This window comes from Wyeomyia smithii, chromosome 2 (genome assembly GCF_029784165.1).
Source record: "Wyeomyia smithii strain HCP4-BCI-WySm-NY-G18 chromosome 2, ASM2978416v1, whole genome shotgun sequence".
NCBI classification, from domain to species: Eukaryota; Metazoa; Arthropoda; class Insecta; order Diptera; family Culicidae; genus Wyeomyia; species Wyeomyia smithii.
In genome coordinates, this window is record NC_073695.1 from 49306965 (window position 1) to 49334001 (window position 27037).

The window sequence follows — 27037 nt, forward strand, 5'->3', positions numbered from 1 at the left end:
GAGAATGGGTTTGCTAATCGTATGTGAATCAATTTGATACTTGCTACACGATGTTAAACTTAGCTGCAAATTGAAATCAAAGTTATACAATCATGAAATCACGGAATAAACGGATGTTCAGATACTCGATGGTAACAACAAAACAGATTGGCACGATAATTTTTAATTCGCGAATTACAGAATAAAATTTACTATTTTATTTTTTAAAAATATAGAACTTGAAAACTGCAAATCCGATTAAAATGATGTCAAAAATGGGAATGGGCAAGTTATTTTGGCGAATAGCTATATTATATAGTCCTCAAAATAAGATTTTTTTAGGATATAAAAAAAAGCATCTAGAGGACAATAATGTTCAACATATATGTGTACATCATCCAAACACACAACTTCGTAGAAGACACACTACTATATAACCACCGTCGTCTCTTAAGAGATTATAACCAACCTGGTCTTGTGTAGTCAACCACTTCTGCAGAATTCTTTTATGCTGATCCCAATTGCTCCAGGTTTGAGGAAGCAACCCTCTTCTGAACGTTTAAAATGTCGACAGCACTGTTGAGTTGTTCGTCAGTATTCCCAACAAGTTATAGCATCACTTTTTTTCGGCTCCGCTTCTTCCAAGGAAACCATAATCCAACAATTTCTTGCGAACGTTGAAACGTCGTAGAGCCAAGGCACTGAAATTATATGCTAATATGAGAACTGCTAATACAAAACGTATTTTTATTATCACTAGCCGGAATCAAATCTGAGCCAGTACCCAAAGCCTTATTGGTCTTTTATAAATCGGAAAAGAAAAGACAACGGTCTACCAACTGCCAGATGGTATTCGGTCTCTGATTTCACTACAATGCCTCGAATTTTTCTGTTATCTGCAATCGTTCGATAGAAAAATCTACATTCCCTGTACTGTGGAAAAATTTGTTGCACTACATCTTTTCATGAAGATTCTAAATTACTCGAGAAAAAAAAAATCTATTATCGCCGGATAAACATGGATTCACTCCCGGGCAGTTTATTGATACAAACCTAATACAATTTGGGTCATATTGCCTGTATAACGTTTGCGGTAAACAATGGACTTTTTCCAGATGGTGATAAAAAAAACTAAGACAGATAACTGAGTTGGATAAATTTCCCATTAGTGGTAATTAAATATATTATCTTATTTGCAAAATAAATTCGGGCGGCCGAAAACATGTGTGTAGGCATGTTTTAATGCTCTTTCTTCGTTTTTTTATTAATTCATCCTCCGTTACCGCGACAAAATTGTTGGAATAGATCTTGCGCTTCAAGTTCTTCGCTTCAAGAAATCCTTGATGGGACGCAGCTGGGGTCTGGGGAACGTTGGGCGGATTCGCCGACTTCGGTACCACATCGATATTCAGCCGCTCCATCTCCTCCAACGATCGCTTGGAATAGTGGGCCGACGCCAAATCTGGCTAGAACACCGTGTCTTTGCCCTTATGGTATTTCTTGATGAACTACGCAACTTCTGGCAGGCACTTCGTACTATAAATTTCCCCGTTCACGGCCAGCCCGGAGCGAAAGAAGAGTAACTTTGACATCCCTTTCTCGCTGATTGTCAGCCACAGCCGCACCTTCTTGGGGAACTTGGTCTGTGAAAAAAAACTTCACCTCGGTGCTCACTTCCTTCGTGGGGGAGGTAAAATACGAAGTGCTCTGCTAATCGTTGCCATCCAGGATGAGATAGGTCTCGTCGTCCATCACCACTGCCACGTCGCGATTCGCCGGGAATTTGACCATCTTACTCAATCGCTGTCGCTGCGTCATTGCAGCTCCGAGACCAGTGGACGGGACTGCTGCTTCCTGACATGTATGCCCATGTTCTCCAGATACTTTTTCACTGTTTTACCTCATGCACCAACCTCCCGGCCAAGTGCACGCAGCGATTTAGCCACTTTTCTCTCGGTCTTCCTGTTCAGCATCCTTTGAAGCTTCTTGTCGCTCAGGGTCTTTGGCCGTCTGGAATAGGGCTTTCTTTCGATGCTCTGATCGTTGTCTAATAGTGTCAAGATGTAGATGCCGGAACGGGCATACCCGGCGTCCACAAAACGGCGCACGATTTCCGTTTCTGGCGCGGCGGGTTCTTTGAACGCACACACTTCTGAACGGAGTAGCTTCACATTCTCGCCATTACAGTTAGAGTTTGACAGATAGAGCTGTCAATTTGTTTTTGGTAACTCATGGGTTACTATGATTGGTGATGCATGCGTAGTTTCGTCAGTGCGATTAAAGGTAAACCCATGAAAAATCGACAATTTTTGTCCATTTTGTTTACCGCAAACGTTATACTGATTTGAAGACCGCCTTCGACTGTGGTACCGTAAACTGGGGTGACTTTGATCACTTTTTTGATTGTATCTCAAATATTTTCAGAATATACTGAAACAATATTCTTTGATATTTTTAAAATAAGTACTGGCATGCATTGAAAAAAATTCAGTCACTACATCAAAAGTTAAGCAACAATTTTGCTGTTTTTAAATTTGCTCTAAAAATTTTACACCAATAATCATTCCGGGGTGACTTTGATCACTTTATTGTTTTGATGAATTTGGAGTAACACTTTGCTACCTTCACTAAATTGAACAGCCTTTAACGACTTAAACGAGTTTATAAATATGGAAAGCAATTTCGGGGCCATTCACATTATACGTGAACAGTTTATAATGGCGAATGTCCAAGATTCATACAAAATTTTTAGAATATATATGAATGATTATTCACTGAGAGAGAAGGTGGTCTAAAATCGCCAAAACTAGTCCACGAGGAATATGACTTATGAAATTGTCCAAATTTGCATGTTACTTCACGTCTTGGGTTTTTGTTAAGAAGAAATATGTAATACGCTGTGGACAAAAATGGGGCTCAACATTGCCTTCGAGGAAAAACTTGCAAAAATAACAATAAAATGTATTGTTTTAATATTTGTTCATCTTAAGAACTAATCTGGGCACAAAATAAAAACACTTTACCTATTGCCACTTGTTGTTTTGAATCTGCTTGAACCGATTGTTTGTATGCAACAAAAATCGCCAAAAATACACTCTATTTTCAAATAATATTTTAGCATGAAAAACACTCTTTAAATAGCAGGAAATGCATGAATAGTAGCAATGCGAACATGTATCCACACAATCAGTGAAGATTACGACAAATCCCGAGCACTACGAGCGCTTTTTTACCACATTTTCAGAAAAGAGGTATAGTGATCAGAGTCACCCCGGTGATCAAAGTCACCCCAGTTTACGGTAACCATCGAATTGCAAAACTGGCCCGTTTAAGAGCCCTATCGTTTTTCTCACGTTGGCTAGAGTCATACCCGGTAATGTCGTCTCTGCGTCAAGCTTGCTGCGGCGAAATCCAACGACCTTACAAACAGTTCTTGAGTTCCGCAAGTTAGCAATCTTGGTCCAGTCTTCACAATATTATTTAACAAAATATTCTAGTTGCTTCCATATGGATAACGATTAGTGTGTGCTGACAATTTGGGAATATATTTTATCATACGGAACATTGAAGACTTCAAGAAACTTCAGCGAATAATTCAACTCTTTCGAGATTGGTGCATGAGAAATTGAATGACTATCAGTGCCCAAAAATGTTGTATTATATCTGTTACCCGTAAAACCCCAGCGATTGTATACTGAATTAAAGTGAAAATGAAGGATCTGGGGTTAATCCTGGATACAAGTCTCACTTTTCATGATCATTACTCTAACACATAGCTTGCGATCAATATACTATTCGCTTGTGCGATCATCCCTCGAGACAGCATGTGCAGTATGGAGTCCTAATACGGATCTTAGGATTGCTTGGTTAGAAACTGTTGAGAAGAAATTCAGATTGCTTTCGTAAACAACGCAGTATAACTATTCTTGGCTGTGTGTTGCCAAGAATGCCATCAAACGTCGATCTTGTAAAGTTGTGAATGTCTTGATGTTTGATCGACGATCAGTAATAAAGCGGCGAGCAGTGCGAATGAGAAGGAAAACAAATTAGAGAGAACTAAAACATCCATCCATTCACGGTAAAACCTTCCTCTTGACGAAAACGTCCCTTTTACAATAACGGAAATGTGCACTATTTACCGAATTCTGGAATTATCGAAACGTCGTGCGTTAGACCGCTAGTGGCCGTCCGGCGAAGATCATGACGAAAAGGAAAAAGGAAATTCTCTGAAAACTTGCCGTCAACCAGAAATCGTACCAGGAAGATTGCCTGGAAAAGATTCTAGTTCCGTTCTTGGAGATGCATCATTCTGATAGGGAGTACGCGCTCTGACCGGAGACGTTGGCGTACTTCGCGTACTTCAAGGAAAGACAGATACCGTACGTATCAAAGGAACGGCACTCAACCAATTTGCCCCAGTGCCGTCCGAAGGGAATTTTTTCAGCTCCCTCAGTACTTTTAAAGCAAAGCCTTGGTGCTACATTCCGATTCGAAATTCGATCTTCTGTTTTATTATTTATTCACAGACTTCACAGCCAACTGTTAAGTGTACAGGACAATTGCGGGGCTAGCGCTGCGATCCTACTGACACTAACAGTCTCTCCCGTGCCGAGACTCGAACCTACGACAGCTGGCTTGTTAGGCCAGCATCGTACTTCGACACCAGCTGAGAATGATGAGTACTCTAGTGTACAAGAAGTGGGCCACGGACACCGCGCAGTTGACCACGAGGATCCAGAATATCATCCGGAAGATGGATGTCAATGTTGTCCAGCGCTCTTGTGAGAGTATCTCCTCTAAGTTGCGCCGTGCGGCCATTGCCAACATTCACTGCCTTCTTTGAAGAACAATTAATAAAAGAACAATCAATAAAAAATACATAATAGATTGAAATATTTTTTTGTTTACCATATCGCTGAAGAAATTTTCATCCTTTTAATGAAAACCCATTAATATAGTCAGAAGGACACATAGTTGATCCCTCTACAGGTAACTATAATTGGGGACAATACTTACAAGATGAACGAGATTAGATATAGTAAAGTAATAAACGTAAAAAAAAGGGTAAAAGCATAAACCAGACATGGATAATAGTAAAGGGTGAGTCGATAAGTATTGCGACACTTCAAACTTGCGTATTTTTTTTTCATACCGAAATTAACCACATTTTCAGTCAGTTTATACATCCGCTCAGTTTTGCGATTGTCAGTGAGATTTCTAGCGAGATAGAAGACTGTGAGGTCACTCACATGAAAAATACTAGGCTGTCACAACGTGATTTGTAAAACATAAAAACATGTATTCACAACCCAAAGGATCAGGTAACGATTGACAGTGGACTTCAAGCCAGGCGGATGTTTTGACGTTGGACCTAGTCAAAAAATGGATGTTTTGAAAAGTTTCGGTCAGAGGGCCATAAAACAAGGCGAATTGAAAACATACACACTTAATTTATCTCGGCAAGCTGATTGAGCTCGGCGAAGTTTTTAACGAATGTCAGCAATATATTTCGACGAACATTCAGCAAATATATTGATTTGCCGTAAACCAGCAAGTATTGACGTTTCGTTTGCCGAAGTTCTTGAAAATTCTGCCGAAAACTCGTAGAACATTTCGCTGAATTTATCAGCTGTTGAGTTCTCGGTAATAGAATCTAAGTGTGTACAAGGTGCAGAATTTCCCAAATCGGGATAATAACTAGCATAGTAGCTCTAGCATTTTTATGCCGAAAGACATACACTCACCAAACTGTCCAGAGCTCCGTCTGATCGAAATCTCTAGAGCTATGATGAAGCGCGAAATTCGAAGGACCAAACGAGTGATGAAGGATAAAAAAATTATGAGAACGTAAAAAAAAACTTATCAAATGTACCGGGAATGACTGTACAAATTCTAATAGGGACGTCGACCAAATCGTCGAGCATTTTCCAAAATTCATCCTGAAACTTAACTTGTTAACTGAAGTAAACTGAGCCACTGTAAATACTTGATTTTGTTCCGTTTGCTATAGTCGGTTTACCAATCATTATTATTGACTCCTCCTTTAAAACCTTGCCATTTACTCTTAATAGTGATGTTGCTAACGGGAATTCACCAGGTCTGGATTTGGATGTTGGGCGCCCGGGGCAGATATTTTCGTGAGGCCCTTTCCTTAAACCATTAAGAGGTAAGATAATTGCAAATTGTGGAATGACTTAACGCTCCACTGGTAGGTAACGAGCAACAAGAAGGTCTTCACTTTGGATTTCTGTTTGGCCTAGAACGCTAAAGGGGCCTTTTGAGTCGGGGGGTCCGAAGCATATTCCCCCACCTAAATCCGGGCCTGGTCATCACAATGGAATAATGTTACTGGTCGCAGTGAGTGTTCAATACAGGAACAAAGATGTCCATAAATTTGATAAAAATTTAAAATCAGGTTTCATTAAAAACAAGTTGAGAAAAATTCAACTTGTTTGATTCCTATAGTAAAATTTCATGTTTATTTAAATTATTTTCCAAAAATAATTTTTTTCTTGCGCTTCGGGTTAGTTATCCTAATCAGGGGAGTATGCATTTGGCACAACCCATTGATACGTCAACCAGCGGCAAGCCCCTGCTGACTTGAGCTTGCAGTTAGCCAACCAGCAGAGAAACGGCATGAGAAGTCGCGAATGATGAAATAACCAATTAGTAAACCCCGCCCGAGCCGAAACGAAATGTTTGATTCATATGACATTGCCAAAGTCAAATCAACTCAAACAACGCTACTTGTAGTGGTGACACACCCATTTTTTACCTAGTGTGTGTTCTTAATTGTTGTTGTTGGTGTTTATTTTCATGACGAAATTTGAACCGTCTCCTCGCCGGCAAATGATCGATTCAATTCTAATCATATTCTGTTTTTATACCAGCCATACCCTCGCACGTGTAAGAATCCATATTAATAAGCACACGTGCGGAAAAAAAACCGATTCGCACCGTTCAAGAAATAGAAGTAGTACTCATTGGGGTTTATTTACGAACGCAATGTAATTAGTTTTACATATAATGAGGGACATTTCGCTGGAATTAGATTCTGTAGTGTCGGTTTTATACGGATTTAGTGCGGAACGTAGACTTATGGAACGAAATGTCACTATTATTTATTCTATTACACTCGAAGTCGTCCACCAGGTCTTCATAATTATTAGCGTTTTAATAGGTCTAGATAATCGAGTACGGCGTTGCGTAACTTATTGAAACCGACGTGTTGGAAGTCGACGACGTTGTCGTGCCGATCCCAGCAACTTTACATAGTGTACGTGCTGCTACGAATAGGCACTAGACAATCAGTAGACTAAGCAATAAAATAATCCGGAAGGTACGACTGCGCAAACCATTTGCATTTGCACGGTTGGTTATAGTGCCAGCCTGTTAGGGAGAATGATTAGGCTAATTGATAGTTAATCTTTGAAGTACCTGGTTGTAATTGTCGCCACTGCCGGTGCCAGTGTGTATTAATGTGTTGCGTAGTTTATTGAATGTCTCCTACAACTAGGTCAAATCAATTTTAACATCCAAAATTGGATAAAGTTTTCAGCCATGCTACGTCTTATGCGCATAATTTTATAACTCAACAGTTTTATCATATCGAAATGTACAGCTAGAAAAGTGTGAAACAAGTTCAAACAGATCTTATTTTATGACGTGCGAAATAGAAATAAAGGCTGCAACTCAAACAGGAATAACTGTCAACGACTGTGTTAGGCCTTCAAACTGACTTGTCTTCTAAACTTTTAATAACTTTATGGTTCAGGATCAAGTACGGTTACCAGTGGAAACAATTTAAATTTCGACGCAGAATCAACAAACGACAGTCAAGATCACGACCGTTAGATTCCGTCATCATTAGGCGCCACATGCGTGACGCAAATGTTGGCAATTGGAGGCCCGTTACGGTACAGAGAATCATCTGCAGAATCTGTTCATTCCCTCATACCACTTAGGGCAATTCTCGATGAAACGCGTCAATTCTAGCAGTTAGCTTAATTTGTTTGATTGGCTGCCACAATCAATTGTCTACTATTGGAGAATGCAAATTAAAAAGTAACAAGCAGATAAAAAACGAGCAAAAACGTTGACGTGATCATTGGAAATTAGAGCTTCGTCCAATGGTTATGACGCTTCTATGTTGGCATAATTTGGCGATAAATTTTCGAGCGCCGGCTAAAATTTAATTGGAATCACTTGGTGCAACTACGCTATGACTATCGTGTTATTGAAACACGAAATTTCGGTACTTTTCCATTCTCTCTGTTATTGAATCGGTTTACTACTTTAACAATTAAATTGATAAAAATAATCAGCTGAAAAGGAAGGAACCGCAAGTAGATACGATATGTGGTAGCTTTGGACATTTTATATGCAAGTAAGAGAGCATCTAATTCAACTTGTTGTGACATCATTTTGAATCGGGAAAAAAATTACTCAGCATATGCCCAACTCCAAGGTTCGCATCTTATAAATCAACTCTCACCGTTGATTGAAACACGAAAGATGAAAGAGAATGCAGCAGTAGTCACCTCGCATTGCATACTTCCTCAAATGCACTGGCATTTCTGCATAGTTCCTACGTGATCAGCCGCACGTAATCGAAGACGCACTCCTCGTTCATTTCTTTTCGCTTCAGCATATTATGAAACTAATTCCTCAGCAGCACTTGTATGGATGCAGTAAAACAACGAAAACCCATAGACGCAACCGATTGTTTGATGGTAGCTTTTGCCCAAACTATTGGCGAATTAAAGTTCGCAGAACTTATTGATTTTAGTCGCACACGTGTAATTTCGTTAGATTATGGTGAAATTGCTTTACCGGAATATACATATAGAAAGGCTCGATATGTACCATATGGCGGCATGTAGATAAGAAAGTAGTGTAGAAGGCCTGACGCACACCTGCCGCCTACCAAGGGGGAATAATTAGTGACCTAGACAAATTAGCTATGGATGATATCATCGCAGTGCGGTACATTAAAGCGAAATTTGGATGTACAGGTCTTTGGTTCGTGGCTAACATTTATGTATCTACCGGTTTTTATAGCCTCCTCTACATGGTGATATTGAATTACCGAGTTATTGCTCGTTCGTTTTAAGGAGACTTACTTGGATTGTTCATTATTAATCAGGTGGATGCTGTTGTATAAAATAATGACCAAAAAATTGACCAGTTAGTTAATAAACTGATGATTCTAGAATAAGTAAAGTTGTCTTTGAGGTTTATTTAAGTCCATAAATTGCCGATTTCGATTACCTAACTTCGATATCGCAAAAAAAAAACATAATAATAAAATGGTATGTGTCTTAGTACTAAACCCGGTAGGTAGTGTTTTAGCTATGAATTATATAAAATTCATTATTTCAACTCAGTTAAAAATCCTCAACTAAAAAAAAAATATTTTTACTTTTGAGAACATTTGCGGGCTTCGCAATTTAACGCTTAGATACACGGGATAAAAAATCAAATTGGCCACGAAGACCGTACACAATTGTACGGGTCAACAGACAGTCGCCAGTTGAGATTGAGATAATCGGTCGACAGGGTTGCCACAAGATTTCAAACGAAATCTGGCATCCATTGCGTGTTAGAAAAGATTATTTGTTCATTTTATAAAACTACAAAATTGAAAGTGATGACCTCTTGCGAGACGATGCGGGGGCTCTAACAAAAATCTATCTCAATGTCAAATATCCGAAAGATTTTAGGGTCTGTTTATCAGACATCCGAATGCCAATATTCGCACTGCGAAAGTACTTTTATATCGTTTTCACTGGATGCTGCAAATGACTCCTATGAAGGTTCGTTGCCGGTTAAATAGACATATTATTTCCTTACTACACCATTTTTTCACTAAAAGTTTTACTCGAATGCGATCCCAATTAACTGGCATGGCTACCCAACGAATTCGAAGAGATTATTATTTATTAACGAAAAATTAGAATTTAGTTCTGAGTCACGGTCCATTTTTCCTTATTTTTGGGTTTCTTAATGCATTCATTAGGCGCGGCAGCGTAGATTATAACAAAATAATATACACAACGAAATATCCTCAAAATAAGAATAGTAAAATCAATGCAGAAATCTGCACCATGATGCATTAGATCAGTAATATTTCCGGCTCGAAATATATACCCTTCACAGCGATATTGTTAAGATCTTACTGACATCATTACTTGAGCGGACTATAAACTAGAGAGCACCGCGTCGAGTGAGGCAGTAGATTGTCCTCAGGTAGAATCCGGTTTTAAAAGAAGACATTTACGATCAACCAACGGTATTGAATGATGAAAATCGCAAATTCCCCGCTGACGAGAAACACGTGACGCTGTACGAATGGCAGCCATCTCCAGCGCAAAGCAAACAAACTCTAAGCTGTCCACAGGTTAATTGCATGTTTTATCCGAAATTCGTGCTGAGTCAGCGTTATAATGTGTGGATCAGATTTCGCAGAAATCTCCTATTTAGTGACCATGATTCGGCCATATTTTTGTTTTGTACAAACTATGATCCTCGTTATTGCGTATGTTTGTGGCATGATTAGGCAAAATTTGGCTTGCATTTGCCACTTTTTGAAAGTTGAAGGACGCTGTTCATCAAAACATGATCATGATTACACTTTAAGCAAACAGGAATAAACAAGAACAGAAATGCTGACAGGATTTCACAACACGTGCTCTTCATTGGGTCATATGAGACAAGCCGGCAATGTGTTTGCTAAGCAGTTGGGTGTGGTATTCTGGGAACCGTTTCACTTAATTGAAAGTAAAAAAAATAATTCAACACACAATTTCGGTCGGTCGGGTCAATGCTACAGTATACAAAGGTTGTTGATTGATCATTTCCAAACCCCCCTTGGCACTCTAGCGACACGCTCGCTTGCCGCGCGAAAAGGGGGCTTGCGGAAACACGCTTAATTGCCATGAGTTGGCGCACTGGTTCACCTCCAACCGAAACTTGAACATGAACTGGCGGCGATAGGATGAAGCACTGACGAAGGTGACGCGGAGCGGTGCGACGCGTTATATGCGCCAGCTCAGCGATTGGGAGGCTCGCCTCGAAGCAACAACGGCAGTAATATAAGAAGGAATAAAAAATTTAACTCACATAACAGTGAATGTATGCTTTTCTATGATTACTTTCCGAAGTGCCAATCATGTTGTTGGGATGGTTTACATATAATCTATGCGAGTTCGTGGGTTCACTTGTTTTTATGCCGCTTTTTTGATGACTTTCAAGATACACTTTTCTTTACCAAAATCTGCACGAATGGAGGTTGGAATTCGATTTGATGCATTCTCTCCGAAAATAAAATATCCTGAAAGCTAATTATTAAAATAAAAAGATTATCGCTCAGTTCATTAAACGAAACTAAGTGCGTAACCTTTTCCTAAGCGAGAAAGATAGTGAAACGCAGTTACAGCTGAAACGGTATGCTTGTTTCGTACCGTGGGGCGGTGTTTTGGGGGCTCGACTTGCGATGACGTAGGATTGGTGAATTTTTCATCATCTTTTCGTTCGTTAAGAGTGTGTGACTGTGTGCACTCTCATCGGCAGTGTGTTTTATATAACTGAATGAATGTTAGTGTATATAAAACGGCTGTCGACTGTTTGGAACATGCTTAGAGATGTTTAAAGTGTTAAATTGTCCAACGTGCAAAAAAATCGTTGCGTCGGTATTTAAACTGACGATTCATTTTCCACTCGCAATTTATTTAGATTACACCGAAGTTGGCTTGTATACGAAGCTCGGTCTCATGCCTGCGTGACGGTAATTTATTGATAACTAGCTAAAGCGACTAGACTTCATCGTAAGTATTTACACTGCATACTAATACTACCGCTTAGTAGTAGGTAGTGGACGTTTAGAGGAGCAGCGAGTTGAAAAAAAATGATTGGACGTATCGCGAAATTCTTCGTGGCCGTCGAATAGATACAGTTTGACTGAAAGAGTATGCGCAGTTTTACTCATGTTTGAACACCGAGGGGTGACCCTATGGAGTGTTCAGAAATGTGAGTATGATTGCTTGCAATTTATTATCAGTGAACGTGTTTGAGGAAGTGTGCCGAAGTCGGCTAGCAATTATCAAGGTCAGTTAAACAAAGAGTTAGTGTTTCTGAGCGATTCGTTTATCTTCGCCGGTAATGAGATTTTCTGTATTAGAAATTATTTTGTTAAATGTTCTGTTAATTTAAAGACGCTACGATGTAGCTATAATTTGCAAACTCATTTTGCATTAGTTAACATTAGTTCGCCAAGTTGCGATGAATTTTTGACATTGTGTTTATTTTTCTAAAATTTCATGGTTGAAACTGAAATTAAAATAATGGCTTTGTGTAAATTTATCAAAAAATCAATTTAAATTTTATGCCTCTAACTGGCGTGAAAAATTCATTATTCGTACAGTGATTGCAGTGATAATTTCAAGCCTTTATAGCACTTAACAAAAGCTTTTGTATTATGATTGTAAATGGGTAGTGATTTTGCAGACAGGAAAGCAGACAAAAACGACTTGCACTACACTCGTTTCCCCGGCAACCACAATTTCGAGAGAAGCTTTATCGGCCTGCTCGATATTCCCGAAGGCCGTTGCATCACTGGATTGCATCGGATACGGGAGGCCGCATGTGACGAGACACGGAAAGTCGATTCTCTTCGTCTGTAATTTGTCTTTATGTTCGTTTTCTTTTTACATCACATCAAAGCATCATAATCAAACTTTTCCATGACTCAACTGTAAAGTGAAGATTATTTGGTTGATCCGACTGTGATGAGGGTTGCAATTTTATTGGAAAATAAAAATCTGAAACGCATGAAAAATCTCAATAGAAAAAATACAATAGTATTCTCTACAAACATGTTAAGTCGATCTCAGTTCATGCACACCAAAAACTTGTCTTACAAAAGACTGCAACAATCTAATAAAAATAAGATATCAAAGCAATCATTGGAATAAACTAGTTCCAAATTCCAAAACTAGTTCCAATTCCAAAATTCCAATCATTGGAATAAACTATTTCCAAATTCCTAGTTTCAAAAGAACGAGCTAGAACAAAAAATAATCCAAAAGGGACAAAAATACCAGGGGTCATGAAGAAAATTCACGTCAGAGTGGACGAACGAAAAAGGTGCTGAACTTAAAAATAAAAGATGATTCCATAAAAAAACACTTTTTCCGAAAGCCATTCCCAATGTTTATCTCATCAAAAACTAGAAAAAGCCAACATGGAAATGATCCTATATTAAGCACAGTATTATCACAATTATTTCTAAAGCTAAGAAGAAATATATTTCTACAGCTTCTTGATAAAAGAAAAAAAATACTATAAAATAGTTTAAATTTACTACAAAATAGTTTAGTTTAGGCTCATGTCAAAATTCACTGTTTGTTATAAATTATGTTTAAGCAACTGTAACTCAAAAAAATTTTGAAAATTTTAGTGCATTTGTGGAAAGTTTAATTACATTTCAAGGGGTATTCTAAATGCTAACGTTTGCATTGAAAAAAAGGACAAAAATTGCCGATTGTTCATGGAGTTACCGGTGAAACTACCCATAGGACATTACTCATAGTAACCCATGAGTCAGCCCAAAAAAATGCCAGTTCTATCAGTCGAACTCTAACCGTGATGGCGAAAATAGTGAAGGTACTACGTTCAGAAGTGTGCGTGTTCAAGGAATGCCCGTTCCGGCATCTAAACATCTTGGTACTTTTGGACAACAATCAGAGCATCGAGAGAAACCCGGTTCCGGACGGCCGACGACACTGAGAAGTTCCAAATGATGCTAAGGATGAAAACCGAGGAAAAAGTGGCTACATCGCTGCGTGCGCTTTGCTGGAAGGTCACTGCAACCGACCAAACAGTGAAAAAGTACCTGGCGAACATGGGCATACTTGTCAGACAGCGGCAGGCCCGTTCACTGGTCTCGGAGCTGCAAACAATGACGCAGCGGCAGCGGCTGAATAAAACAATCAAGTCGATTTTCGACGAAACAACGAGACCTATCTCACCCTAGATGGCAACGACTGGTAGGGCACATCGTATTTTACTTCCCCCACGAAGGAAGTGAGCTCCGAGGTGAAGTTGATTTCACACACCAAGTTTCTCAAGAAGGTGGTGGCAGAGAATCAGTGAGAAGGGATGTAGAAGTAGCTCTTCGTTCGTCCCGGACTTGCCGTGAACGGGAAATTTATAGTACGAAGTGCCTGCTGGAAGTAGGGTTGTTCATCAATAAATATCATAAGGGCGAAGACGCGATGTTCTAGCTGGATCTGGCATCGATCCACTATTCGAAGCGATCGTTGGAGGAGATGAGGCGGCTGAATATCGATGTGATACCTAAGTCGGCGAACCCGTCCAATGTCCCCCAGCTTCGTCCTATCGAAAATTTCTGAAGCGTAAAATATATTTAAACAATTTTGTCGCGAAAACTGGAGAGGAAATAATAAACGAAGAAAAACCTCAAAAACATGCCTACACGCGTGTTTTCGTCCGCCATGGCGAATGTTCCACTTAAGGTAAAATGGTATCATCTTAATTGCCGGAAGAACTTTTTAGCAAGTAAGCTAATATAATTACCTTTCATGGTAAACTTATTAAACTCAATCATCTGTCCTAGTTTTTTATAAATGAGAAAAGAGATGAACGAGAACAGAAAAAAAAAATCCAAAAAGGCCAGAAATAGCAAAGATCATGAATGAAGTGGTCATCAATTAAGTTCAGAATTGTCGACAGCGTTTTCAAAGATCAGATAATCAGTAAAAAAGAACAGATAGTTCTATGAATTTGTGCTTAAGATAAATCTGTCCAAAAACTAGTAAAACTGAAAAAATGATCACTAGCTGTTTGCCTAATATATAAAAATCTTTTCTTTTTTAACAGAAGCTTTTAAAACCCATCTTTTACCTCATGTCAGATAAGATAACTTCTGAAAACTAAAAAAAAAAAACGGAAGTCATTAATCGTGAACATATTGGAAGTTAGATAAATTTTCGAGGTGTTTCACGGATTGAACATTGTGAAATTGTGAAAGCCAGTATCCTAGGAGTTATGTTTTCCGAAATCTTATCCGTTACATTTTCAGTTATTTGATTTTTGCGGCTTTTTAAAAATGAAACAGAACAGCAAGACTTAACGTCAGATAAAAAAAGTTTCGAGTTTTATGACGCCAAAAAATAAATTTTATGAGTGATACATACAGGGCCGGATTCAGGTGCTGGGAGCCCTCTTTTTTCTTAAAGAATTTAGAGGTAAAAAAGTTTTAAATTTTTAAATTACTTAACGCTTCACGAAAAACAGTCTCCACTCTGTCTTCACGTCTGGTCCAGGACAAGGGGTCCCCTCGTGTCGAAAAGCTCGAGGCTTTTGCCCTCTTTGCGGTACTTCTTTGCGGTACAATAATTTCATTTTATTACACAATTTTTTTCCAGTATCGATGTGCTATGGCGTCGTATACAAATTACGTAATGCTAAAAATTTCAACCCTCTTCCTCCTATGTATGTAGTAACGTTTGGGGCCGTTCCTAAACCACGTGATCATGAAGAGGGGGACGGGGGGGGGGGGGGTTGTCAAAAGACCACGGAAGACCACACAGGGGGGGGGGGGGTTAAACGAAATGACAACGTGGTCTTTTCCCTGACTTATAATTTATTGTTGCCACCAAGTCAAGAATGAAGTTTTTTTTATATTTTTCTCCGAAACCTAGAATGCAATGAAACATTAATAAAAAAACTGCAAAAATTCAAGTGAGTTTTTGGAAAGAGACCACGTGGTTAAAGTCGCAAGAGGGGGGGGGACCAAAAGACCACGAGGAGGTGGGGGGGGGGGGGGATATTAAAAGTGATCAAAACATGACCACGTGGTTTAGGAACGGCCCCTTTAATATGGCCCCTTTATATGATATGAAATAAAATTCATGATTTAAGCCTCAGACAACTGTAATGTTCATTTATATTTAAGTAAAATGTATTATAACAATGCTTAACTAATAGTTTACGTTTAACCAAAGATCTTCATTCATTAATAATATTAGTTCAAATGTTTATGTTCTAACAGTTTTTATTCTTACATTTGATCGTAGGTCCGGTTAGTATTTTCCCATATCAAAAACCTAACATTTACTAGCATTATTTTAACTGATTGCAGGCTGCAGGTCTTAGTGCACGCGGGTCATCCGAGAAGCGTTACCGTGCGTTATGTCTCCTCTTGTGGATGCTTCCAGTTTCTTGCTCCACCGCACCAGCGATCAACGATCAACGACGACGCTTCACTGTATGGGTGTTTTGGAAACCTGCCTCGGTGGGCTAAAGCAAATGGTCCGCTGGAAATTTCCACTGCGCACATCAACAGCTAAACCGGCTACCAAACCGGGGTTCATTTCTATGTTGCACTTCGGAACGAATGTTCCAGAAGCATTTTAGGTGGCGCTGAGAGGGCACGAGGTTCGCGTCATGATTAAGCCACTAGCTGAAGCTGTGTTCCGGAGTTTTCCCCCCTTGGGGTATTAAATGGGATTTTTGGATTTTTGAAGAATCGACCCGAGTTTACGGCAACGTTTACGGCTCCCTCGGTTTTATGTACGTCAGAGTAACTCATGAATGAATGACGGCGCGAGCGAAGAAGAGACTACAACTATAACGCGGGCGTTTGTGTTTGTAACCATGCGGCTGTCGCTGTTTTTGTTTACTTTCTGTTTTTCCGTAACAGTGCTCGGATATAAGGTACACTTTGACTCCGCTCACGAGTGAATACCGTATTGAAAAGCAACACTATTTAAACCACTTCGTTATGGCGAGAGCAGATCTTTTATAAATCGAAACGCGTACGTGTAGTACAACTCGTGAGAAAAAAAGCGCGATACGTTGCGGTGGAAAATTTTTGAGCGGTTTTATCAAGAAGCAATAGTTTTCTAAAATAATAATCTACATTGCGGATACGTAAGCAACAGTTTGCTGATTTAGGAATAAACTGTGACAATCCCACATACTATCGGGTTGTGATAGTTTGAATTTTAGTGACCTCATACATACCTCAGTAAATAGTAAATGGAAAGTAGTACAAAAGCGCATGGCTGCTTGAAAAAGTGTTTTCAAAGTGATAGTTTAGAAACTGAAAAGTGCAACTGATTCCGGGCGATAATTAGTGCGAGTGCCTTGAAGTATTGAAGCGAAGCCAGTGGGCCAGTTGAGTGAGTGACAGCAACGGAAACGTACAATCAGCGGCCAAAAGTGCAACAGCAAATTTTACGTGCACTACCTGTGTAAACTATATTGTGTGTGCGGTACGTGTGAAAACAAAAAAATCCAAAACTGTGACATTGAACAACGATTTATTCAACTAGGTAGCAACAGCGCAACAGTTACGGTTTAAAAATGAGCTCCAATAGGCAAGGCGGCCCCGTGGGCCGCATTGTGGATAAAATCAAGCGAACGATGACCAATGAAGGAGTGAGTCGATTGAAAGTTTTTTGCTCTATAATTTTAAGAAGTTAGCAATCCCTGAGATCAAGTTCAAAAGATTTGAGTTCAAAGTTCACAACTCGCGCCAGACTGTGACAACGTTGGCAAATTCTTCATTACTTAGAGTATTTGCGGTGCTTGCCACCGTTCATCACATGACTCTATGTTGGCGATTAACGGGATCAGATTGTGCAGAAAGGTTTCCTGAAATAAAAAGTGGCGTCGTTTGAGCGGCTACCGCGAATCGCTAGCCTCGTCTGCCCAGTTGTTTTTCGGTGAAGTCGGAAGATTCAAGGCATACCTATATTTTTTGAAGTGAATTTTGAATGCAATTTTTATCGTCCGCAACGAGAAATTCGTTCATGAAAATCAAATTCTGCTTTTTTTCTCGCTAATTCAAACAAAGAATTTTGTTAACATGAACAGAATTTTCACTCTCAAAATTTTGAAAGATACTGATTACATATTCCGCCTTGAAAAAATTCTTGATTGATTTTCGAAGACGTAAAATATTATTGAAATGTGCCAATTCACACTTTCAACAAAAAAAAAAATTAAATATTTACCGTAGGATAGTGGATTACAATTAAGAAATATGAGTCAACAGCGTGACATTTAAGCTCTAATAGAATGTACAAATTGAATTCAATCAATCCGATTAGGCTTTGTGTGCATGGCTGGAATGGGTGGTTCCAGTCGCACTCCGTAACATCGTAGTCGGGACGCCGCGAATCGTGGTCTTTTCCCCCGAATGATGAAGCAAAAGTTTGACATTCAAAACAAAAAGGTCAAAACTTTTCTCCCCGCTAGTGGCATGGACGGGCGAAAACCGAACATTTACTTCGCTATCCACACATGCAATATGGGACTAGAAGTTGACGTCAGAATTAACGACGGTTTGGTAGTTTTTTTCCGTGTTGTATTATGCCAGCACGTCACCGTTCGATCGGTCATGGTTGTTGTAGATTATTGAGCATTTTTTGAGACCGAAGAACGCTAAAATTAGCGCCTCTTCGCGTCAAACACAGTTCAGGTTTGTTGAGTTTGCCTGCAGGTAGTTTACATGAGTAATGAATTTTTCAGACTTCAGACAGCTATTTATAATTGCGCTAATCGGGTTGTTCATGAATAGCAGAGCCTGAGTTGAGAGAATGGCGTGCGTTCGTGGACTTTGTTAGAGACGCTTGTTTCGGCAGACATCGCGTGCTCTAATGGTTGTGATAGGCTGTACTCTCCAAGGTACACAACATTACATACACATGTTCACACATGACCTTGTTATTTTCCTTTCTACTTCTACTGTCACATATCGGCGCTTAACCTACTGCATCATGCAAATTATTACCACTCTCATCACAATGAGTTTAAACTTGCATACATTATTTATTTGGAAGTCTGTGCGGATCTAAGTTCATCAACGCAAGATTACATATAGTATGACGAATTTTTTTGAGTGCTTCAATGCTACGATGGTGTCTGCGGTATTGGGATAGAAAATATCAGTCATGAACAACTTCAGATTTCTACTTCATACCCGTAACTTCCTGTAAGACTAAGTCCTACGTCAAAAATCATCAATGCGATGATCGTTCTACGCTATCGCTGATACATATAGTCTTTTTTAACGTAGGGTAAGTAGGGGAATGACTCCAGTTCATATCATTATGGTTTCATCTACCATCAAATGGCAAATTAAACGTTTACTGAAGACATAACTATGTACCTATCGAGCAAAGTGAAGGCATGGCGCTACAGAACTTGATTAGAACTAGTATCTCTGCCTTTTTTGCATGTATGATTCTAACGACGCTAGAATCTTTCGCTACGAATAAATAACGACTAGCTTGTAAGATTGTATTAAATTGGGTGTCTCTCTTGATACACTTTTATTCACAGCTATTTTAGCTTAGATGAATTCAATGTGCCGTCTGTTCAAACATAACATTTCACTGCAAGCAGACTGTAACTTATTTTGGTTGTAATTGAAAAAGGTTAACAACTAGAGGCACAGTACGTGCCGGCAGTTATGCGATATGATTGTGACTGTCACAACAAATCAACCCCCGGAGAGTGAGAGGCGCATTTTCAACAAGCTCAACTATTACGATTGATCTGTGTCGAACTTAATCACTAAAGTGGAGAACCGACAAACTCGAGTTGATTCATCAAGTTCGTTATAAAATCGATTATTCATAATTATTCCTAATCCGTATTACTACAACAGATGGGTGAAAATACATCCGCTCCCCTATTTTATATTAGACAGATCAGCTCCAACGCTGGCGACAGCACGTCGACATCCAGCGTGCTGATATGATAGTAAATGTTCCGGTATGATTTATGATATCGCGCCGTCCGATATTTCAATCCAGCAGCGGGCGGCACAAATTCATTTCATCGACACGCTTATGCTGCGATGGGGCGGAAAAGGCGCAAGTAGCTGGAAGCAGCACGTGCTGAAGAGTATGAATTACTTTCGTGAACTGATGAATTCACGGCACGCTGCGCTCGGTTGCTGAGAGAATGAACCTCCAGAGCGGGTCTTTCGAACGACGCTAGCGCTTATCGCTGGCCGGTCGATGAAGTAGGCAGTAACATGAACACAACCTGCACAGCCGGTCCCTGGCGGTGACGTCAAATCATGGAATCTCCTCTCGCGATCGTTGGCCTGTTGTTGTTGTTGTTGCCGCTGTACTTCGTTATTTAAAGTGGTTGCTTCCGCGCCCGTTCGGTTCTCGTGTGAAGGGGCTCGTTCCGAATTCAAGGTTTGATCGATTCAAATGTTTTCACACGTCGTTAGACAGATGCGGGTTTTGTTTGGATTTAGCACCGATTGTGCCACTGAACGCAGTCCGGGGGGGACCTTGACCGTGTGTGTTGTCCGTTTGCGATCCATCACTAATTCTGAACGTTGTTGTTTGAATCAAGCTTGGCTGCATTGAACATATTTCGCACAATGATGTAGGACTTTGCTAAAATAATTATAAAAAGTTTTTTCCTAATGCACGAAAGGGATTATTGGAAGTAAACATTCTTATTTCATTGCTTTCGCTAAAATCTTGTAGAAAGTGCATATTTTTAGGTGGCTAAATTTTCCTCCTATTTTTCTAATTTTGACAATTTCTTTAGCTTAAATTGATACATGAATCAAAATAAAAAAAAATCATATTCGAAAAATCAATAGTTTCCTGATTCTGATTTTAGAACTTATTTTTGGCACAAAAAAATGAATAAAAAAGGGAGACCCAGTTGTCATCGAGGTGCGATACTGGTATAACCAGTCAGTATTTTTATGTTTCAAAACCAGGTTTGGGAAGGCTGACAGTATTTGTAGAATCGTAGCATTAGCCCATAAATTGCCCTGTATACTAAAGCAGGTATCAGGATTCGAAGTTATTGGTTTTGCAGACGACGCACAATGGTCGGAAAATTAAGATTTTCGGCCAAAATTAATTTTTCGGTGTCAAATTGTTGGTTTTCTACTGTAGCTGATTTTGTCACTTGAGAAAAGTGTTTTAGTGACAAGGGGCTGTCCATAAACCACGTGAATTGATACAAATCTTATCAGTTTTTCGAAGCAATAAAAAAATCGTTAGTGTATACAAACGAATAATTTTTGGACCAAATCGGTACGATATACGATGAATTTAGTTGATAAATCACCAAAATTTTCGAAATTTACATAAAACATGGAAAACTTTTAATCATCTTTTTCTACAAAAACGCAAATTTTTCCGCAAACTTTTAACACAGGGCTTTCACGCACACTATCAGGAATTGTGCTTACACGTGCTTACATTTAATGTTTTTGAAGGTCAAAATTAGGAAAATTTCCCATATTTGCTACGTGGCCTGCGGTAGACTCTACAGGGTTGAAATCAATTACTCTTTCAGTTTTATGAAGCTAATATAATGAGCTTTTAATTGTATGCAAACATACCATAACAGCTTTAGTAGGATTTTATATATTCCGACATATTCCGAAAAACTCTTTCTTTTAGTTTATCAACATGAACCGTTCTATATATAAAGATTTCATTGAAAAATTATGAAAATATAGATCAAAAACTACAAAATGATGTGTTAAAAAAAATCTGAATATGAAATTCGCATTTTGGTAATCTTGGCCACTCCTTTATATGGGGACCGTCTTATGTGCGACGTAGTGATTTTGATATGGGAAAAGCACGACTGCCTTATCTCTAACAGAATGCAAACTGCATTGAATTTTACAGTTCAATGGTGCAGACGAGATGGGTTAAGGGTAAATCCCTCCAAAATAACCATTGGTCCATTTACTTGAAAAGGGAAACACAATATTCCTAAACTGCAACTGGAAGGCACCGAAATAGAGCTACACACCGAAGCAAAATACTTGGGTGTCATAGTAGACCAGAAACTAAACTGGAATGCGCCAATCGAACCAATCACCAAGGCTATAAACGCTCTATGGGTTTGTAGTAGAACAATTGCGAAAAGTTGGGGTCTCAAACCTAGCGTCATACACTGGATGTGCATTACAATAATCAGACCATAAATAACCTACGCCTCGTGGATCAAAACGACTAAAATATCCACTCAAGTTAGGCAGGGTAAAGTCCAAAGATTGGCCTGCGCATCGATATGTGAAGTGATGAGAACTCCATCAAAAGCTTGAGATGCAATACTTCACCAATTAGATTCAATGAGCTTTTTTGGATAATTATTTTTATTTTTCTTTTAACTTTTTTTCAGAAAAATAAACATATGTTTTTTGGAAAGACAAAATTATTATCTAAAACTTTGTCGATGACGTCACACCGTCACAAACTCTAAGAACATTTATAATCATCAAAATAGCATTTTCTCAAAATAGCATTTTTCAATAGTTTTTCAAAATTGAGTCGTGTTCCAAAAAATTGAACCAATAGCACAAAATGGTATATTTTGCCTACAGAAACGTCTATGCAAATTTTCAGCCAACTCAAAAATAACAATTTAAAAAAATGAAACTGGGACATTTTTGATGGAAATGCTCGGTATCACTATTAAGTAGTTTATCATACTCGTGCTTGTGTGTATGTATTTTCTCTTCCATTTCAAGTTCACTGTTCTACTATATCGATTATTTTTTCCTCCTGTCAATATCGAAAATACTTGCAATGTTTACATGTTTTTCTTACGTGCAAAACCTTATTTCTAGTAAGTTTCAGATAGTTTTTAATTTGTTTTTTTGACATCGTCAATGGTTTCGCCAGTGGTGTAACCAGAATTTCATTCGGAGGGGTTTTGCTGAAAAAATTGAATTTAAAAAGTATTGAAGAGAGACAGACAGGTTGAGAGACAGTAATCAGAAGTAACCTAAATAAAATACTATCATGTTACAAAATGACATTAGAAAAACAGAGGATTTGTCTGTTCACATCACTCACCTTCAACACGGGTTGCGTTGCAGTAAAGAAATGAGTGCGAGAGAATATTGAAGAGAGGGAATAAAAGAGAACAACTTAGAAAATGTAGTGTTTTACTGCTATCATTAGCGATGCCGCTTACCGTGCAACGCACATCCTGCTTAAATTAATTGTTGCGTAGTTCAGTCAACGGTCAATTCGAAAACAACAATAAAAACAGCTTTTGGAATTTCGTTTGGCAGTTGGTCTGAAAAGTTTTATCTTCTCGCAAAAGAATTCATGCAAAATTCCAACTCAATCGGGCAGCAACCTCTTTCCCAGAGGTACAGTAAAAAAATTCCATTCCCACATACAGATATTTGATACAACCTTTTGTTGCATAGTCTAACATACGATATTTTCCCGTCATCTCTTTGCCAGCATGAAGTGCTGATACTAGACACCTTGTTTTTCATGGAAGAAACAACGACGACTGCATGGCAGCGCGATGAGTAGGAAACAAAAACAGAATAACGATAAAATTTTCAAAGCTAAGAAATAAAAAGCTACAAATTTGGAAAAGAAAATTGTTTCTCTCCGCTGTTTCAGTAGAATTTGTTTAATAAAATCAATCTAGCAACATTCTCAAAACCGGGTAGTCTTTATTTTCTCCGCACGTACGGAGAGTTCTGTATTACAAGCAAGGCTGCCAATTTTCAACACTGCAAACGAAAATGACAAAATCAGCATTATCACTGTCTCAAGTGAAAAGGACCTCCAGTGTTACCAGTTGTAAATTTTTAATGAGAGTCCGGTCATTCAAAGAAATGAGATGTTTGATTTAATATCGAAATTATTTGATTTGAGCCAATTCGTTGAAGTCGATGAACTATATAAGCATCTACATTCTCAACCGCATACACATCGCTAAAGCAACACAGCGTGTGCGAAAGCACGGAAACGGAGCTAAACAACAATCACTGTCAGCTGATTGGAAATGAAAGTCTCTTTCAGTCTCAGTTCGTTCGTTCAAGGCTGAAATTCAAAGATTTCAATTTCAACTTAAAATCCTTTTATGACAGTGAAAGTTTGCAGTGCTGATTACAAGCCAATTGCTCCACTACAATCAAACATGCTTTATTATATTTATCTCTTTTTTGTGTTACAATATCAATATACAAGAGAAATAAAATTTGAAACAGAACGATAAATTCTTGCAACAAAAGTTAAACAAAGAATTGCTTGAAAGTTAGGTTTCAATATTCAACGATTCAAAAAAAAATACTATAAAAAACAATATCAGTTTCACGTTTACTAAGAACTTTTAAAAAATGGGTTAGTCTGTTTCGTGAAGAATTTGAACAATTTCAGTTTAAACAAAGAAAAAGATCAAGCAAATGTTTGTTTGGATCCACTAGTAAAAAACATCATTCGGCGGGTTAATTTTTGTTCAAAGATATATTACAAAAAAACTGATTGCAAGCACAGACATCATTATGATACGTCAACTAGCCATTGAGTATCGTCTTTTTTCTACAACACATATGTCCTTGTTAAGTTGAGCGAATGATTTTCCATTGACGAAAAGGTTTGTTTTTGGTAAATACACGCAAAAATTGAGCAGCTTTAATCAAGCAATGTGTCCTCTCAAAACGCACAATAATTGCTTCTTGAAAACACGGTCTGCAAATAAAACAGCCATTAGCGATGTACCATTACCATTAGCGAACCGAATGCGTATGAATAAAACTAGAGCCATAGCATAGACTAAAGAGACATAGATATCCAAGTTGGGCTTCGCTGAATAAAATCTCAAGGCAACACTATGAACTTACCATATGTAGGCTATTGGGTGAACTAAAGCATATCCACTCGGAGAAATATCATGATACTCCTTATCATTTCAGTGGTGAGCTTGACCAGATTCTCACACCCAGAAAAATATCATGTTACTTTCAATCAGATTTGAACGGCGGTTTCCAATCGACTATACAATATAATCTAGATGATTTGCAATTTCAATTTACAGTCATACCTCGATATAAAGCAACTTTATTTTTATTTTCGTTACGTTATATCGAAGCACGACAAAAATATTTTTTTTTGATGCAAAATTCTTTATGGTTACTCAAAAGTGCACAAAAACTTCTTTCCCTTCACCTAAAAATATAAATAAACCCTTCTTTTGTCCCTTTAAGACAATTTTCGTAGACCAGTATAACCAGTCACAAAACATTGACAAAATAAATGTCAATTTCACCCCATTTAACGGTACTTATTGGTTTCAAAACTTACTTAAAACATTTATTCGGAACATTATACACCTCAAAAATAATTGTTGTACTTCAATTTTGGGAAATTGAAACAAGTTACGTTATACCTAGGTAAAAGTTACGTTATATCGAGATTGCCCTATATCGAGGTATTACAACAACACTGCAAAGAAACCTCGCGTAATTTTACAAATTAGCATGAGTCACACAATGTAAACATCTCATAGATACTCTCATCGAATTGTCGAAGGTGACGAAAAGAAAAAAAAAGCTTCACAATCATTTAAATTATTTTAACATTGTTTATGTTGTACTTGACGTTCGTGAATTTTGACGAAATAAGTTATGCTATGCTTTGCTACTCGTTGTAAGTGAATTTTGAGGATATTAGGAGACGTATATAACAGCGATTTTCAACGCAGTAATGTAAAACCTTAGTTAAAAATAGCGTTTAGCGGTATTCACCAAAATAAATATTGTATCGTTTTTGAATAGAACTTAAAAGGATGAGTGAAAATTTCCAAATTTGATTTTCTCAGTTCTTTGCAAATATTAATAAATCGATTTAAACATTCAAGCAAGGAATAGTGAAATTGATAATGAATGAGATCACAAACAATAATCTGCAACGGAAGCTACAAACCGAATAGGAGAACATTCTACAGCATTATTTGACGGCTGAGGCAGAATTATTAACCCAACCAGTTCCGCAAAGGGATTAAATCTGTATAGTGGTTCTCAAACGACTATTAAAATTGGTACAAACAACAAATGAGTTATGCTAATGATGACTAGAGCAAGGTACCTGACTTCATACATTTTGCTCGCAACACCTTTATAACCATGCCATCTGATGAGCTTAAAACTGTGATTATAAGCAAAATCGATTTATCATGCTCAATCCGCTAGATGAAAACGAAAACAAGATGGCAATACTTGTATTGTGCCGTGTCAAATAAATGTTGTGTAAAAAAAAAAAAGATGGCAATACCGTATAAGGATATTGAAAATTAGATGACAGGACCATACAATGATATTGAAAAACATGCTTCACCTTTTCACCACCTTGTCGTCATCACCAAATTAACAGTACTGTAAAACAGGGTAACATTGATAATTTTTTTTTTCACTTTTTCGTGAGTATTTATATATTTTACAACTGAAATTACAGGTTTCATATTTTTAAACCAGTACTGGCATCCTTAGAACTTGAGAAGTTAGTTTACAAAGCCCTTCGAAAATCCTGAACATTAATAACATTTATTTTTCGTTGTGTTTCAATTTTCCTTATTTGGGGTAACTTTGATCCGTTTCAATTTTGAATAGTTTTGAAACCTTTTTGAACTAAAAACGTTAGATAATGCTTTGATAACATGTTCAGAGACGCCTCCCGTTCTCCTTGACTGCTTTTACTGCGGAGGATAGTCCTATCCTTGCATTTAGCCGCGGTATGTACTGCGAGGCATTTTTATGCCATATGTAATTTTACCTTTCGATGATGAAAAACGTAAACGTTGGTCGCGAAAGTTGCTAGAAGTATTTTGTAAGTCAACAATCGTTGTAAAATTTTTGTGTTCAGAAAACGTATGTTGATCATATATGCAAGGCCTTTTCAACAATGGAAGTATCAATAGGCCAACTCTAGCCTCTTACTTTTTATGCTCTAGCCAAGACAACATCCTGGCGTAGGGCAGGATGTTGTTTTGGCTAGAGCATAAAACTGGACTTTCTTAACAAATATAAACTAATTAACATTGAATGTAATAAATTTGACCAAAATTTTTTCTGGTTGATTGAGAAAATTTAATAACGAATTCGGAAAACATGTCAATGAATACGAAATGTTCAATATTCGACTAGTATAAAGTGCTTTTTCTGGCACTTACTGAGAGTAAGAAATATAACGATCGAATTAATTTTAAAGCTTGGTCATCAAAACAA

At 38.1% G+C, this 27037-nt stretch overlaps 2 protein-coding genes across 3 annotated transcripts in view; one reads left to right on the forward strand and one right to left on the reverse strand.

The window, feature by feature from the left end:
- The window catches only part of LOC129724823 (RING-box protein 2), an 81720-nt gene that overhangs the window by 22586 nt on the left and 32097 nt on the right, over positions 1–27037 (reverse strand). The window lies entirely within an intron of this gene.
- Positions 16782–27037, forward strand: part of LOC129724821 (facilitated trehalose transporter Tret1) — a 40987-nt gene continuing 30731 nt past the window's right edge. Inside the window, exons 1-2 of one of the 2 annotated variants that reach the window (XM_055680026.1) lie at positions 16782–17276; positions 17337–17442. In XM_055680026.1, coding sequence (XP_055536001.1) covers positions 17368–17442 — 75 coding nt within the window. In that variant the 5' untranslated portion in view covers positions 16782–17276; positions 17337–17367. Of the gene's footprint in view, positions 17443–27037 lie in introns of both variants that reach the window. The other variant, XM_055680025.1, reaches the window with a different exon arrangement.